The sequence below is a fragment of the Neofelis nebulosa genome, chromosome 15 (assembly GCF_028018385.1).
Source record: "Neofelis nebulosa isolate mNeoNeb1 chromosome 15, mNeoNeb1.pri, whole genome shotgun sequence".
NCBI classification, from domain to species: domain Eukaryota; kingdom Metazoa; phylum Chordata; class Mammalia; order Carnivora; family Felidae; genus Neofelis; species Neofelis nebulosa.
This window is the reverse complement of record NC_080796.1, coordinates 15,633,408-15,648,019: the sequence shown is the minus strand read 5'-3', so window position 1 is coordinate 15,648,019 and position 14,612 is coordinate 15,633,408. Positions and strand designations below refer to the sequence as shown.

Below are 14,612 nucleotides of genomic sequence, written 5' to 3'. Positions count from 1 at the left end.
TGCACTCTATGTCTCTCTCTCTTTCTCTCAAAAATAAATAAACATTTTTTAATTAAAAAAAAGAAGGATTCAAATGATAATCCAATGATAAACAAGTTTTAACTGTATTATTTATGATTTTGTCTTATTGGTTATCGATGATGTAGAGCTAATCATCAGTGGTGTAGATCAATCATCAAAGGAACTTTCTAGGGATACATACATTCTTATGTTGTTCACTCAATAGCAAAAATTCATTTTCATTGACTTTATAACTTAAAAAATCTATCAGCCAACTTCAGAAACAAGTGAATTGAAATATCTTATCCTCATTTAAGTGGAATATTCTGCCCCATTTAATAAACTAAGATAAATTATTTATTAAGTTAAACTTCATTCCTTTGAAATCCATAGAGTAAATCAACCGTATGCAATTTTATTATAGTGTTTATTTTTTATTGGTAATTGAGTTACGTGAATGTCATATAAGTCAATTAGTTGAAAAACAGAAACACTGTGATATCAAGAAATGTTGAAATGTTTGAAAGGTGATTGTGAAAACGGACAAAACTCAGGACAAATTCTGGCTTGTTGAACAGACAAATGTGGTACCCTGGTCACTACAAGGAAGATGAACTTCTGTATTTCTTATTCAAAGAACACAATGAGAAGAGCTCAAGAATTCTGTCTTCAGCTGCTGAGCAATCTGTAAGAAGCTTGGAAACTCCCCAAGACCAGGACTGAGAGCCATCCCCTTCACCTCTGATCCTTGAATGCCTGATTCTGATTCTCTTTGATGGTGCCAGGCCCCAAAGGGATTGGTTGCATGATGTAGACTAAGGATTGAATTCACCATGACTGGACAAAAGCACTCTGAACACAGTGCTCCTTCATTGCCCACTGAAACAAGTTCTGAATCCCATTTTTTTATGGCACATCACACCAGGATCACATATAATCCTAGAGTATCTTTATTTGTTCTATAATTTAATAGTACACCTATAAAATAATTACATTATACTTATAGCTTTTCTTCATTTATAAACAGACAAAAAAAAAACAATTAAATACAATTTGAGCCATTGTAAGGTAAACTTTGTACATACCCCCAGAAGGAGCTTCACACTGCAGCATACCATATTGCTTCCATTGCTACTCCCACAGTTGGGTTCAAAGAGTGTGTGCTCATGTTTGTATTCCGTGAGTTCATAGCTTAATCCTTCCCCTATCTACTTGGGTTCTGTGTTAATAAAATGACAGGGTTGGCTCTGTTGTCAGCCAGAGACTCCCATCCACCCCTACCCTACTCTACCCCATTGACCTCAGGTACAGTCATGTGGACTTCCTTCCTTCGCAGCGTTTCTGCTGTGGGTCCCGCACGGAGTCTGGCTTGAGGTTTTCCATTAAATGGAAAAATAAATTCTAAAGCTGGACACACTCTCCACTCTTTCTCTCTATCCCAAGGTTCCAGCCTTCAAGGATTTCTGTTGAGTTCTGCCTCCTGATTTAGGGCTGCGTATAACCATTTCTAAAACCAATACCCTCTTGTGCAACAGCACATTCTGCTCAGGTCTCATGGAGTTACAGAAGTGATAGAAATGAAACCCGCAGCGTAGAGGCAGGAGACGGATTCACCGTCATGCCACAACCTTGCTCTCCGGGTGAACACCTCCAGATCCCCCATCGCTGCCAAAGGTCAGGAAGCCTCAGTTCCCCGAGCAGCTTGTAGAGGGTCTCACAAACCTGGAAATGGGTTTTTCTGAGTGCCTTTGGCAGCAGCACTTGAGATTGAGTGCTCGGGGGAATTACCAATGAAAGGTCTTCAAAGTGTGCTGCTTCCCGCCAATGGCATCTAATTCACATTTACAGATTCCATAAACGTTACTCACAGGGAAGTCTTTGCGGGGCAATCTAGCAAAGGGACTCAATGTAAGTATAAGTTTTCAGGATGATAAATTATGTCAACTTTCTTATGCCAAGAGTGCACAACATGAAAACCTCAATGATTCATAAAAATGAAAAATGAGTTGGTCATCTTTTTGTTTTTTCAAAAATTCCATTCTTTGAAAAGGAAGCTTCTGTAGGATAGTTTAACTAGCTTTCCGTTCTATATATTTTATTTTTTATTTCCTCCCACACCACAAAGTGAACTGACTCCTTATACTTTTAAATATTTCTTTTACCAGGAAATATCTTTTGTTTAGTGCCATGGCAGTAAAATAGTATAACTTCTCACACCGCATATGCATATTAAATATCATAGGGCTTTTAAGTTCCCCCTTCATGACTTCCCAGTGAGTCCCCTCCCTACACCCTTCCATCCCAATCCACTTCCTATATTGTGCTGCAATGCTTTAGGACCTTCAGTGAAATATTATTCATTGTCAAATCACAATGTAAAATCACCTGGCGTCTCCCTGCCCAATCTAAGAATAGGTGCATGACAATGAACTGCTGACTAGGCATTATTTCTGAGTGAAACACCTTGTTGTGGGCCTGACTCAGAATAGTGCTGCAAAGCCAGAGTCCAAACACGTGAAACAATACATGGATAGGTCTATAGTGCTTTTTAACAGCTCTTTACAATACAGGTCAATTACAAAACCAGCGTTAATATGGAGACCTTTGTGTGTAATAATATTCTAATTGCAGCAATAATAGCATGCACATCGGGGTTCATCTGAGTCCACGGATAGGGGGGGGTGGGGGAAGTGAGGAAGAGGTGGTGGGGGCCGGGGGTAGGGGAGAGTGTGGCCTGCTGAGCAAGGTCCCCAGGGAAGCCCATTTCATGATCCCAGTGGCTCAAGTCGTCTTCTCAGTATTGGGGTTTTAGAAGAACCTCCCTGTGTCCGGACATTGTCCAGAACCGCATCACAGCAGCGCGAGGGCAGCCCTCCCTTCCCAAGGGAACCTCTCAGCTGGAGGGCCCTGGCCCAGCGGGAGGGGCGTGAGGGCCGCATCCTTCACTTCCTGGGAAGGTGGGGGGGGGGGGGAGCTGGAGTGTAGGGTGAGGCCAGGGAAAGACTCGCTTTTCCACATGGTGGAAACATCAATGCCGGATTGGCAGGGCAGCCCGGGAAAGGCCCTCTCCGGCCGCTGACTGGTGGATGGTGGGTTTCCAGCCACGTCCCTCGGGCCTTGAAACGCAGCCCGTTTGGGACGCATAGGAGAGGCCCGCGGTCGGTCAGGAACACATCGCAGCGAAGCTCCGCTTGTGGCCCGCGCGTGTGACGAGGGCGCCGTGGGCCCCAGGAAACGTGCTTGCTGCGGAAGGGGCCACCGGGCAGCGCGTGCGTGGGCTCAGAGGACGGGGACGCAGGCGGCGGCGGCCCAGCCAACTGGCGCGCGGGGCGAGCTGCGTCCCGCCGCAGGTGCTCACTGCTTGTCCGAGTCGCTCAGGTTCACCGACATGCACCGACACTGCTTCACCTTCTGGATCTTTTTGAGTCGGAAGGGAGGGTCCAGCCCGGGACATTCGAGCTCCACCAGGACCGAGGTGACGCGCTGGGGCTTGCAGAAGGCGCACGATTGGAAGGACTCCTCCTCCTTGCGGACGTGGCGCGGGATGTAGAAGGAGTTGCACTGGCCGTAGCAGAAGCGGTTGAGGATCGTGCGGCTGCGGCAGCCCTCCTCGCTCACCGTCTGCCGCAGCGGCTGCGTCTTGCACCAGTCACTCTTGAGGTACTTGCGCTCGGTGACCACCAGGGCCTCCTGGCTGGAGGCCAACACCTCCTTGATCTGGTGCTGCCATCTCTCCGAGTGGTTGCTGCTGCCGTCCTTGTAGGGCGAGGGGATGGCGCCCGCCGGCCGGTTCTTCCGGGCCTCCGCCACCTTCACCAGCACGGCCACCAGGCACAAGGACAGGGAGAGCTTCCAGAACATCCTGCAACGAGAGAAGAGTTAGAGGGGGCGTCTGTGGCGGGTGCAGGCGGGCAGCCGGTCTTCGTGGTTTCATTAAGAAGGGCTGCAGTCAGGTGGGGCCGCTGGAGGGGAGAGTGCTTGCGGACTGCAAGGACGCTGTCCTGAATACTGCCCCGCAGGCAAGACGGGGGCGAGACAGTGCCAGGACAGTTAGAACACGAACACACGTTGGACAACTACAGAAGAATTAAAAAGCAAATGTTGTCAAAACTAGCCCAAGCCAGTTTGCTGGAGTTCCGGTGATAGTCAATAAATGTTACTGCATTTTCACTTAGTCCTTGCGCAGTGCTACCCTATGCGCATCACGCGTCGACCTCATTTGATTCTCAAAACAGTAGATGGGAGGTGGCATATATTAGCCCCACTTTGTAATGGAGGAAATTGAGGCCCGTAGACATTGAGTAATTTGCCCAACGCCACACAATGACTAAGAATGTCCCAGGATTTCGAGCCAGGCATCTGCCTCCAGAGCCACCGAAAGTAACCGCTAGACATGGATATATGATCAAGAAAATTAACAAAAAGGAAAGGAAAGGTGGGTATGGTTCCACAAGTTTCTTAACAATGAGTACTTGGGGGGTGGGGGGGAGGCGCCTGGGTGGCTCAGTCGGTTAAGCGTCAGTCTTCCTCTCAGGTCATGCGCTCACAGTTCGTGAGTTCAAGCCCCCTTCGGGCTCTGTGCTGACAGTTCAGAGCCTGGAGCCTGCTTGGGATCCTGTGTCCCCATCTTTCAGCCCCTCTCCAGCTTGTGCTCTCCCCAAAATTAATATTAAATAAATAAATAAATAAATAATGAGTACTAAACTTAGGAATGGCCACAGATTAGGAAAAGTAGTATTTACACCTCTGTTATTGCTATGAATAAAAAATCACATTTAACATCTGCACGAAGATATCCACGTTAATTCAAGTGAGCCACGAGTTAGTTTCTTATAGTGGAAACCACTTCCCAGTTGTGAATTAAGAAACGAAGGCTGTATTAAAACTGCCTTAGACAATGCAAGAGATTGTATCTTCCGTCTGCATATTAGGGCCTGGTGACACAAGTGTGCAGGGATGGGAGCTGGAAGAAAACTTCCTTTGAAACATGTTTTGTAGAAAGCAAACTGATGTCTCTGAAGTTTAATTCACAGTTTCCATTGTAATGTTTACATTAATACCCTCAAGGGACAGCAGTGCCTCTCAGTAGAGATGATTCTTATATCCTGACACCTGTAGTTCCTTCTTCACCCTTGCCACCCTCACCATCATACTCACATGTGTTCATTGCCTCGCTGGGTATTTTAGCATTTGTAGAACTGCATGAGACTCTCATCCTTTCTTTTTTTAACTTTCTTTTTTTTTTTTTTTTTGAGACAGAGAGAGACAGAGCATGAACGGGGGAGGGGCAGAGAGAGAGGGAGACACAGAATCGGAAGCAGGCTCCAGGCTCCGAGCCGTCAGCCCAGAGCCGGATGCGGGGCTCGAACTCAACGGACCGCGAGATCGTGACCTGAGCTGAAGTCGGACGCCCAACCGACTGAGCCACCCAGGCGCCCCGAGACTCTCATCCCTTTCACACGTACACCCTTTTAACATGTACAAAATGGCATGTAGGTATATGTATATAAAAATTATATAGTTGCAGAGTGTATACTAATTACATAACAGGCATAAACATCATGGCTAAAATTTATAGTAAGTATATTAACTCTCTGAAGTATTATCAATGTCTTAAATATATTTCTGCTAATAATAATAGTTTGTATTTATTGGTGCTCAAAACCTATCACTCTTAGGGCGCCTAGGTGGCTCAGGTCATGATCTCAGGGTTCGTGAGTTGGAGCCCCGCATTGCGCTTTCCACTGTCAGCACAGAGGACAGTCCACTTCGGTTCCTGTCTCCTTTGCTCTCTACCCCTCCTCTGCTCTTGTGGGCTCTCTCTGCCTCTCCCTCAAAAATAAATAAACATTAAAAAAAAAAAACATTGCTCTTACATTTTCCTTTCATGTATAAGCATATTTAATCATCAAAATTCTACGAAATAGCTTTTATTATTTCTCCCATTTTATAGATGAGGAAACTGCGGCATTGAGAGGCTTCACAACTTATCAAGATCACATGGCCAGTATGTGAAGTATTTGAATCCTGGCTCCAGGCATGCTAGCTCCAGGTGAGTATACCTATCTCATTGTTAAAAATATTGGTGTTAAAATATCTATGCTAAAATATTTCTTTATGTCATTATTATTAGTCTAAGTGTAAGCCACAAGAGGCTTTTGCAAATAGTCTAGCAGAGAATTCCTTCATTCATCAAGTTTTGTTGAGTATTTATCCTGGAATAAACCTTAATAAGCCTTGTGAATTCCAGCACCACCCACAGAGACAAAGCTAAAATTCTTCCAGTGTCAGATGAGCCCTGACAAGATCTGCTGTCCCCATCGTTACCTCATGGGCTTCGTCACCTACACTGTCCCCCTTGCTCATTCTGCTCCAGCAACACTCACCACCTTTCTGTTTCCAGAACATATGTGGCATTTTTCTGCTCCAAAGGCTTATGTTTTCCTTTCTCCCAGATATCTGCATGGCCTTCTTCTACAGTCTTCAAGTCTTTGCTCAATTATCGCCTCCCCAGTGAGGCCTTAATAGGTAACTTCACCATAACCCTGGCATTCATTGTCTCCTTCTTCCCTGCCTTGGTTTTCTCCGTGGCACTTAGCATCCTATAGAATTGAATAATCTTACTGATTTTTGCATTGTCTGACTTTTCCAACTCGATTTAAGGTCCAAGAAGGAAGGACCGCCTATTTTCCATTATTATATGTCTTGCATTCAGAACAATGCCTGGTACATTATAGGTGCTCAATAAATATGTGCTGAAGGAACCATGAATGCCATGCATTTCATTGCCTTCAATGAGTTGCAATTTCTTTTTTTTACATTTTTTTTAACGTTTATTTATTTTTGAGACAGAGAGAGACAGAGCTTGAACGGGGGAGGGGCGGAGAGGGAGAGGGAGGCACAGAATCAGAAGCAGGCTCCAGGCTCTGAGCCATCAGCCCAGATCCCGATGCGGGGCTCAAATTCACGGACCACGAGATCGTGACCTGAGCTGAAGTCAGACGCTTAACTGACTGAGCCACCCAGGCGCCCCTGAGCTTGCAATTTAGAAGTTAGAGAAAGGCATGCAGTTGACGGTGCTATAGTTTTAGAGACACAATGGCATAGGTTTCCATGGTGGTGATCCTGGGACGGAGAACATCTGAATCACCGGGATGCTTTAGAATGTAGATTCCTCAACTCCACCCCAAAACATTCTGAATCAGTAGAGTTGAGGTGGAGTTTGAGATCTGTATTTTAAAAAAATGCTTTGGGTGATTTCCATTGGCACCAGTGCCCCCAGGGCGTAGGGGCACAAGGAAAGAGCATCAGTTCCTCCTGGAGAGGGAGCAGGAGATGCCCAGGAAGTAACAGGTAAATGGGTCGCTTAAATTCCAAATAACGTTCTTCCAGGCAGTGACACTGACAAGACTGCAGAGGTAGATAGATGTAATGACAAGAGGCAAGGGAAGTAAAAACACTTAGAGCAGACCGGGGAAAAAGGGAAAGATTTTCTTTTTTTGTAAAAACATTTTGTGCAATGCAATTACTGAAATTATGAGGCCAAATTTTTAAAGGACTTTCCTCATGCCTCCTTAGTTCCAACACGAACTGTCATATTAAAATGGCCATGCTTCTAGCAGACTCATGGCAAGCAATTGAGTATTGGACTCATTCAACTTACACAGCTTATTATATTTGCAGAATGATTTGTGATCTCAATAGTCTCTTAAAAAGAAAGTATGTTGGTTCCATCTTAATAACTTCCAAAATTATTAACATTCTGAGTAAACACAACCGAAAGTTTGTAAGTCCCAGCCAGGAAAGATTTACAGAGTCACCCTGGTCCTCCATACCTAGTTCCAGGAACAGCTTCACATGCATCTCTGATAGGCGAAAAAAATGCATGCTTTCACTCAACAGGTCCTAGCTGTTGTCAGGGAGAACAGAACTAAAACATGTTCTGATCAATTTGGGGCAAAACCCCGTAGAGTCACAGTATTAGATGTGATGACTAACAACATGCATTCTTTGAACACTTGGAAACATTTTCAAAACATCTGGCAATCACCCTTAGAAGTTATGCCTCATAAGAACCTAAGAAGAAAAGCAAATCTCCCATTCTCAAGACCAAAAAAAGGGGCTGATGATAGCTAGGTGACTGGGATCAGCCCAGGCTCCTCTCTTTCCTTTCCTCCATCTCATATCTTTATACTCCTTCACACATAGCAACAGGAAGGTTGTCAAGGATCTGGAATCTCAGTGTCAGGACAGGTAAGTAGGCAAGAGGTATTTGCTGCAGCGACTGTTAGGCTGTATCCTCTTCACTTCAAGGGTTCAAGGGCACACTAAAGGCTCTGAGCCAGGTTTTGCTCATGGCAGATACTACAGTGGCCCTGAAGTGTGTGGGGTTCCTCAGGAGAGAACAGGCATGCCTCTTTCTTCAGTTCACTGTTTCACACACACTTGCACACACATGTCGGTGGCCCCACCAGGACCTGAATTTAGCACTGCAGAATCCAGCTTTGCCTTGGAGCACTTTGCTACTCAGAGAAATGCATACAATTTGCATTTCGTTGTTTGCATCGAACATCTTTCATCTTACCCTCACATCTTGTGTTTGGCTTGTCTCAGAAGAAACTCGTAAATAAATCTTGTTGGTTTTATTAACCACCCTTGTGGCCTGACAAAGTTATAAATTTGCAAGGGGTGCCAGGACCATAAATGTTGATATGCTAAGCAGCGGGGTTGGTCAAAGTAGGCTGTGGGGAGAGAGAGGTAGCAAAAGCACTTTCTTCTTTTTTTTTTTTTATTTTTACTTTTTAAAAATATTTTTTTAGCGTTTATTTATTATTGAGAGGCAGAGAGACACAGAGTATGAGCAGGGGAGGGGCCGAGAGATGGAGACACATAGAATCTGAAGCAGGCTTCAGGCTCCGAGCTGTCAGCACAGAGCCCGACGCTGGGCTCGAACTCACAAACCTCAAGATCATGACCTGAGCTGAAGTTGGACATTTAACGGACTGAGTCACCCAGGCGCCCCAGAAGCACTTTCTTCTTAAGAAACACCCCCCGGGCCTGGCCTTTGTTGATATCAGAACAGGGGCTACACAGACGAGGGTAGTATGTAGGCAGCTAAAGAACAACTGGCCCCTTCTGCCAACCTTTCCTAGAAGTGTCCAGGGGTTCTACAATAGGAGCTTGAGCAATAATGCTTCCTAATTTCTAGGAAAGGCCGTGGCAGTGCTGAATCCTCCCTGCCGAAAGGTGTATGTAAGTGACCAGAGGCCAAGGGTTCAGTTAAGCTGATTAACTCACTCCCAGAGTGACCTTCTTGAGTTTTAGAGGTCGAGTCAAGACAGTACAGAGCTGTGCATTAGTGGAAGGTAGGATGCGGCCCGAACGTTTTCTGTGACCTGAGAATTTTAGGATATCCTTGGAAGGTTGAAGGGAAGCACCCAAGGCTGAATATCAGCGCACACATCTGAGACAAAGTTGCTCCCATGGCCCAAGTGAAAACAGAATCCAAATCAAACAGGAAACTCCAAACAAAACCCCCAACAGGGTTAGCATTTAGAGATTATCTTTGTGAGTGTTACTACTAGCACCTCAGCAGCCAAATGTACTTCATCTCGACGTGGATTCTTGGGCTGGGAGGCTGTGCTTGAGCTCTCCAACTGCTGGTGGATATTCCTTGGCTCAGGCCTCCTCCTCCTAGCCTAGATCGCTTGTCTGCTAAAACCACTTGCTTTCAGCCACCGTAATCTGCCGCTCACTAAGGCCCGTGGGCCTACCCCAACCTGAGGTCTGTTTTTGTAAACAAGGTCACGTTGAATACACCCATGCCTATTAGCTACATTTTCTTTATGGCTGCTTTTGTGTCACGAGAACAGAGTGAGCAGTGGGAACAGAGATGGAAGAGCCCACCAGTCCAAAATATTTACTGCCTGGCCTTTCACAGAAAAGTTTTGCCAAATCCTGTTCCAAACGTTTTCTCTCCCAATTCAGCCATTGCTTTCTTTTTATCTTTGTTCTCTTTTGCTAGAAAAGTAGCTCCGAATTTTAAAATTTCTAACTATGAAATATTTCAAACATAGGGCAAGCTAGAACATATGATAAACTCTCTCTACCCACCACCAAGATTAAAACAATATTAATATTTCCCATCTTTATTTTGCTATCTCTTTCAATTTTGAAAGAAATAAAGCAATATGGGTGATACCGAAGTGTTGTCCTCCTATCCTTCTACACTCATTGAAATGACCAGCATCCTTTATTTCCTTTTGCCTATCTGAAAAATTTGAAATGATGTCTTATTATTATTTTAAGTTGCATTCTTCCAATTATAAGGGAGTTGATCACCGAGCTCAAATACTGTAGCTGTACACTGAAAGGGAGTGATTGCAACTTGTTCTAAGTAAAGGAGGAAAATTAAAATTTTAGGAAAGGAAAAATAAGAAGTAGTAACTATAAATCTTCTTTTGAATTTTTATTTTTTATTTGTTTTTATTTTTTTAATATGAAACTTATTGTCAAATAAATCTGAACTGTCATGAGAAGAATAGGAAGTGGCTTATGATTTCAAAGCAGAATGATCAGGGAAACCCACATGACTCAGAAGTTTGAAATCCAGGGGCACCTGGGTGGCTTTGTCAGTTAAGCGTCAGACTTTGGCTCAACAGTCCGTGAGTTCGAGTCCTGCATCGGGTTCTGTGCCGATAGCTCAGAGCCTGGAGCCTGCTTCAGATTCTGTGTCTCTCTCTATCTCTGCCCCTCCCCCACTCACGCTCTGTCACTTTCTCTCTCTCTCTCAAAAATAAATAAAGATTAAAAAATCTTAAAAAAAAAAGTTTCAAATCCACATGGATCATTTACTTTTCCAAGTGAAAGTGCCTGAATGGAACACTGACTATCATTTTGTTCCAGGAGAAGTTTAATTTCATCTGGAAAAATTATATTATGTTTTTAAAAAAGGTTTTCAACCAAAGAAGAAATGATACTATCATCACTTACTTTGACTTCTGGGTAGCAAGTGTATCATTTAGGAATTTGTGATCAGGGTTCTTAATCTTTGAAAAAATTGTTGGGATGAACTCAGTCTGGGAAATGTAACACTGAGGCAACATGGCAGCAAAGCATTAAGTTAAATAAGAAAACGGATGGGAAAGCTCTTTGAAAGCTGTAAGCTTATCCACACATGGTTGCTTTTCTCTAGAGCAGAGTCACTTGGGGATGGGAGTGAGAACATGGTTTCTGGGCCTGAGGCTGCCCATCTCATGACCTTATGTGACTCACTCCTAAGCTTCTCTGGGTTCTCCCCTGTAAAATGGTGTTAATGGCACTTGCCACCCCCCGTTCCATGTTTCTGTTATGAGGAATGTGGAACTGAGATCCAGTCATAGTCCAAGAACTCTCTGAACGAAAAGGACCATGAGTTTTATTTGAAAGGAAGGAAGAAATTATGAGCAATCTATTAAAGATTTTATAGCCAGTGACATTATTCTCTGCAGCCGTTAAGCAGAACCTTCATCGTCATCATCATCATCATCATCATAGTTGTTATTATTATTATTATCATTTTCAGATGAAGATTTTAGGCTGTGGTTCAAGGAATCCGTCATACTTCAGTAATTCTGCACTCCTCAAGCCCTTGTGGGACAGCCTTGTGTGTTCAGGATGAGCTTCTAGAACAACAGGCTTCCACGTCTTCGACAGCAGAGTAAAGATTTTCCATCAGCGTACACATAAAAACAGAGTGGCCTGTCCAAAATGCTTTGAGCAAAATAAAAAGCATGTTGCCCAAGCACCCCATCAACTTTTCTTGTTCACTCTCTAATTCCAGCTACTTTGCTTCACTTGTAGTGTGACAGTGCATAACAGTGGGACATAGCATATACCGAAGCCTCACAAAACTGTGTACCCCCTGCTCACTTCCTCTGGAATTCACGACAAGAGTATTTTTATTCTTTCTCTTTAGTCTTTTGATGTGTTTTACTGATTTTTCTCTCTCTGCCTTCCTCTTAGAGGTTAGTGTTCCCCAAGGATTTTTCCTGTTTTCTCTTTCCTCACATTCCTACTAAGAATTTCATCTGTGCCCATTTCAGCCACCAGCTGCTATCTGCTTATGATTCCCAGACTCCACCAAATATTCCCTGGATGCTCTGTAGGCACCTCAAATTTTATGTGTTCCAAATCTCATCCTATTTTCTCACTCATCTCTTCGGAAAGTTACTATCTCAGTGAAGAGCACAGCACTTATCCTTTCAGCCAGGCCTGAGAGATGAGAGTTAGGGCAGGCTCTCGTTGATTTACCTCCTGAGAGCCAGAGGCACGATGCTGTTCAGGTGCTGGAGCCCAGGTTCTTCATGGATGCTGCCACATACCATGGAGCACAGAGTTGATAGGTCTAAGTCAATGAGTAACAAAATGTGAGAAACAACCCCCTGGGAAAGAGTTTTACTCCCCAGTAAAAAGAGACATGCTGGAAGAACTTATTCTGGTCTGGGTTGTGGTGACACAAGGATCTGATAACTGATGCTTCGGCAGCCACCATGAAGATACAGCATGGGGTGAATGTCAAACCTTTGCCATATAAAGCACAAAATGGAAAGCTGCTGGATTCTTGATTATGTTGGAAAGCCATTGAATTAATTATCCCTAGAGCTGCTTATCTGGACTTCAATGTTGTTAGTTAATAAACTCTTTAGTATTTAAATCACTTTTATTTGGGTATGGAGAGTATCCTATCTTCTCCCATATTAAATCCATTAATAAGACCTTATTGTCTTTCTTGCCTCACTGCTAAACCTTGCTGTTACCACCTTGGTCTGGGTGGCATCTCTCATCTTCCAACTGGCAGAAGTACAGTCCTGGGGGTTACCGAAAGTCTTTCCAAGAGGTATGTGTTCAAGGGTGGCTTTGAAGGAAGCAATTTTCAAATTCTCAACCTCCATTTGTTCCTTCTCTTCTCAGAGATCTGCCCTAGAAGTTGTCTTTACACTGAAGGTGTCTGCAATGGGACAGGCAAGTCCACTGCTTCCTGCCTCTATCGGTGTCCCTTCCCCCACTTGACAAAAGGAAATGACAGCTTTCATCCACCCCGCTTCTACTGTGTTGTATTGCTTGGGGTATAACAAAGATTCCAGGGTACAAAGTGAAAAGACAATTCTAAATGTTGGTGCTCTCACTAAAAAGTAAAAGTCATTTTCATAGATCCTTTTCCATGTCAGAGTGTTTCCAATAATTTGCTTTAAATCAACCCTGAAGGAAGACCTAAATTGTTGGATGATCTGTCACCAAAAATAATTTTTTGTTGATGTGATATTTTACATGTAAATAAGTTTGAAAGGTTTTAAGAAATTGAGACATTGTTATTAGAAAACACATTTCTATTACAACCTTTTCTTGTGAACATATTTCTTTAGCATAAATTGTGCACATAATATAACCATACACACACACACACACACACACACTATATGGTAGAAATTTTCTGCTGATTTGCTGAATCTTGTTTCTTCCTGGCAATAACTAGTATTTATTCATGAAATTATAAATAACAATAGTAAGTCTCCATGTATGGGGCATCTTTTTAACAGAGGTAAATAATTAAAATTTACCTTTTTGTATTTAATAATTTGTTTACTAATTTGTGACTTATTATGCTATTTTGATCAAATACTATTCTATACTCTAATGAGTAAACAATCAGCAGGAAATATTTAAATACTTAAAGCTTACAACAAGAGAATTAAAATTTGCATATATACCTTTTGGTCACAGAAAAAGAAGGACAATGTGAAAAGAAAAGACTTTTAAACATAAAGCGTGTTATAACAGGATAAATTCTATGGGGAAAACTAGAAAGACATATGAATTCAAGGAAAAATGATGTAAAATTTCCTTTCAGGAGGGGTTTCTACATGTATTTTTTTTAAATGTGTAATAGTGGGCATAAAATATAGCTATGGTAATTAGCTATTATAGTATTTACATTCCTCTGGAGACATTAAAAAGTATTGTAACAATCTAATTTTAAAACATCAGTGTTGCAGTATTCTTTAAATGATATTCCCTGCAAATTTTAGATGTCAAAGACTGTGAGAGCTTATATAGATTTAGAACTAAAAATGTTTATAGACTGGTACACTAAGTATATTATTATATTACTACTTCTAAGCATTAGAATTGTGTTAATGATACTGGGCAAGAAGAATAATTTATTCTTGAATTCTGTGATACATAAAAATTTTATGTCCCCAAGTAAATGTTATGAAGAAAGATCTCAGACTTTGTTTCTCTTCTATTCACACGCTCAGTCTCTTGAATTCTGCAGCCTCTCTTTTCTGATGGTTTTTCAAAACACTCTGTTGGCTAGTGGGTCCACAGAGGACTGGAAAGTCCCGTGTTAAGTAATTTCATTGAAACAAGAAGTCTGGTTCAGTTGCTGTTAAATCTTATGCACCTTGCCTTTTTCATGTTAGCTCCTATTGACAACTGATAGTGAATTCGGACCAATGAAAGGGTAAATTTAAGGCTTTTGACCAAAGAAAACAAACATAACCAAGACAACCAAAAGACTTATGCCAATGGATGTGGAGTCATGGGAAAAGTAAAAAAAAAAAAAGTATGAA

General features: G+C 42.8%; 1 protein-coding gene and 1 long non-coding RNA gene across 4 annotated transcripts in view; one reads left to right on the top strand and one right to left on the bottom strand.

Moving 5' to 3' along the window:
- Window positions 1-408: 408 nt before the first annotated feature.
- GREM2 (gremlin 2, DAN family BMP antagonist) overlaps window positions 409-14,612 on the bottom strand; it is a 110,852-nt gene continuing 96,648 nt past the window's right edge. For both annotated transcript variants that reach the window (XM_058702432.1, XM_058702431.1), the window contains one exon: window positions 409-3,862. In XM_058702432.1, coding sequence (XP_058558415.1) covers window positions 3,355-3,861 — 507 coding nt within the window. In that variant the 5' untranslated portion in view covers window position 3,862 and the 3' untranslated portion in view covers window positions 409-3,354. The remainder of the gene's footprint in view (window positions 3,863-14,612) is intronic.
- On the top strand, window positions 5,952-12,757 carry LOC131496631 (uncharacterized). 2 transcript variants are annotated; one of them, XR_009254580.1, is made up of 2 exons: window positions 5,952-6,052; window positions 11,564-12,757. It is a non-coding gene; the product is annotated as an uncharacterized LOC131496631 (long non-coding RNA). The 2 variants fall into 2 exon arrangements; XR_009254581.1 differs by lacking the exon at window positions 11,564-12,757 and adding an exon at window positions 6,456-6,764.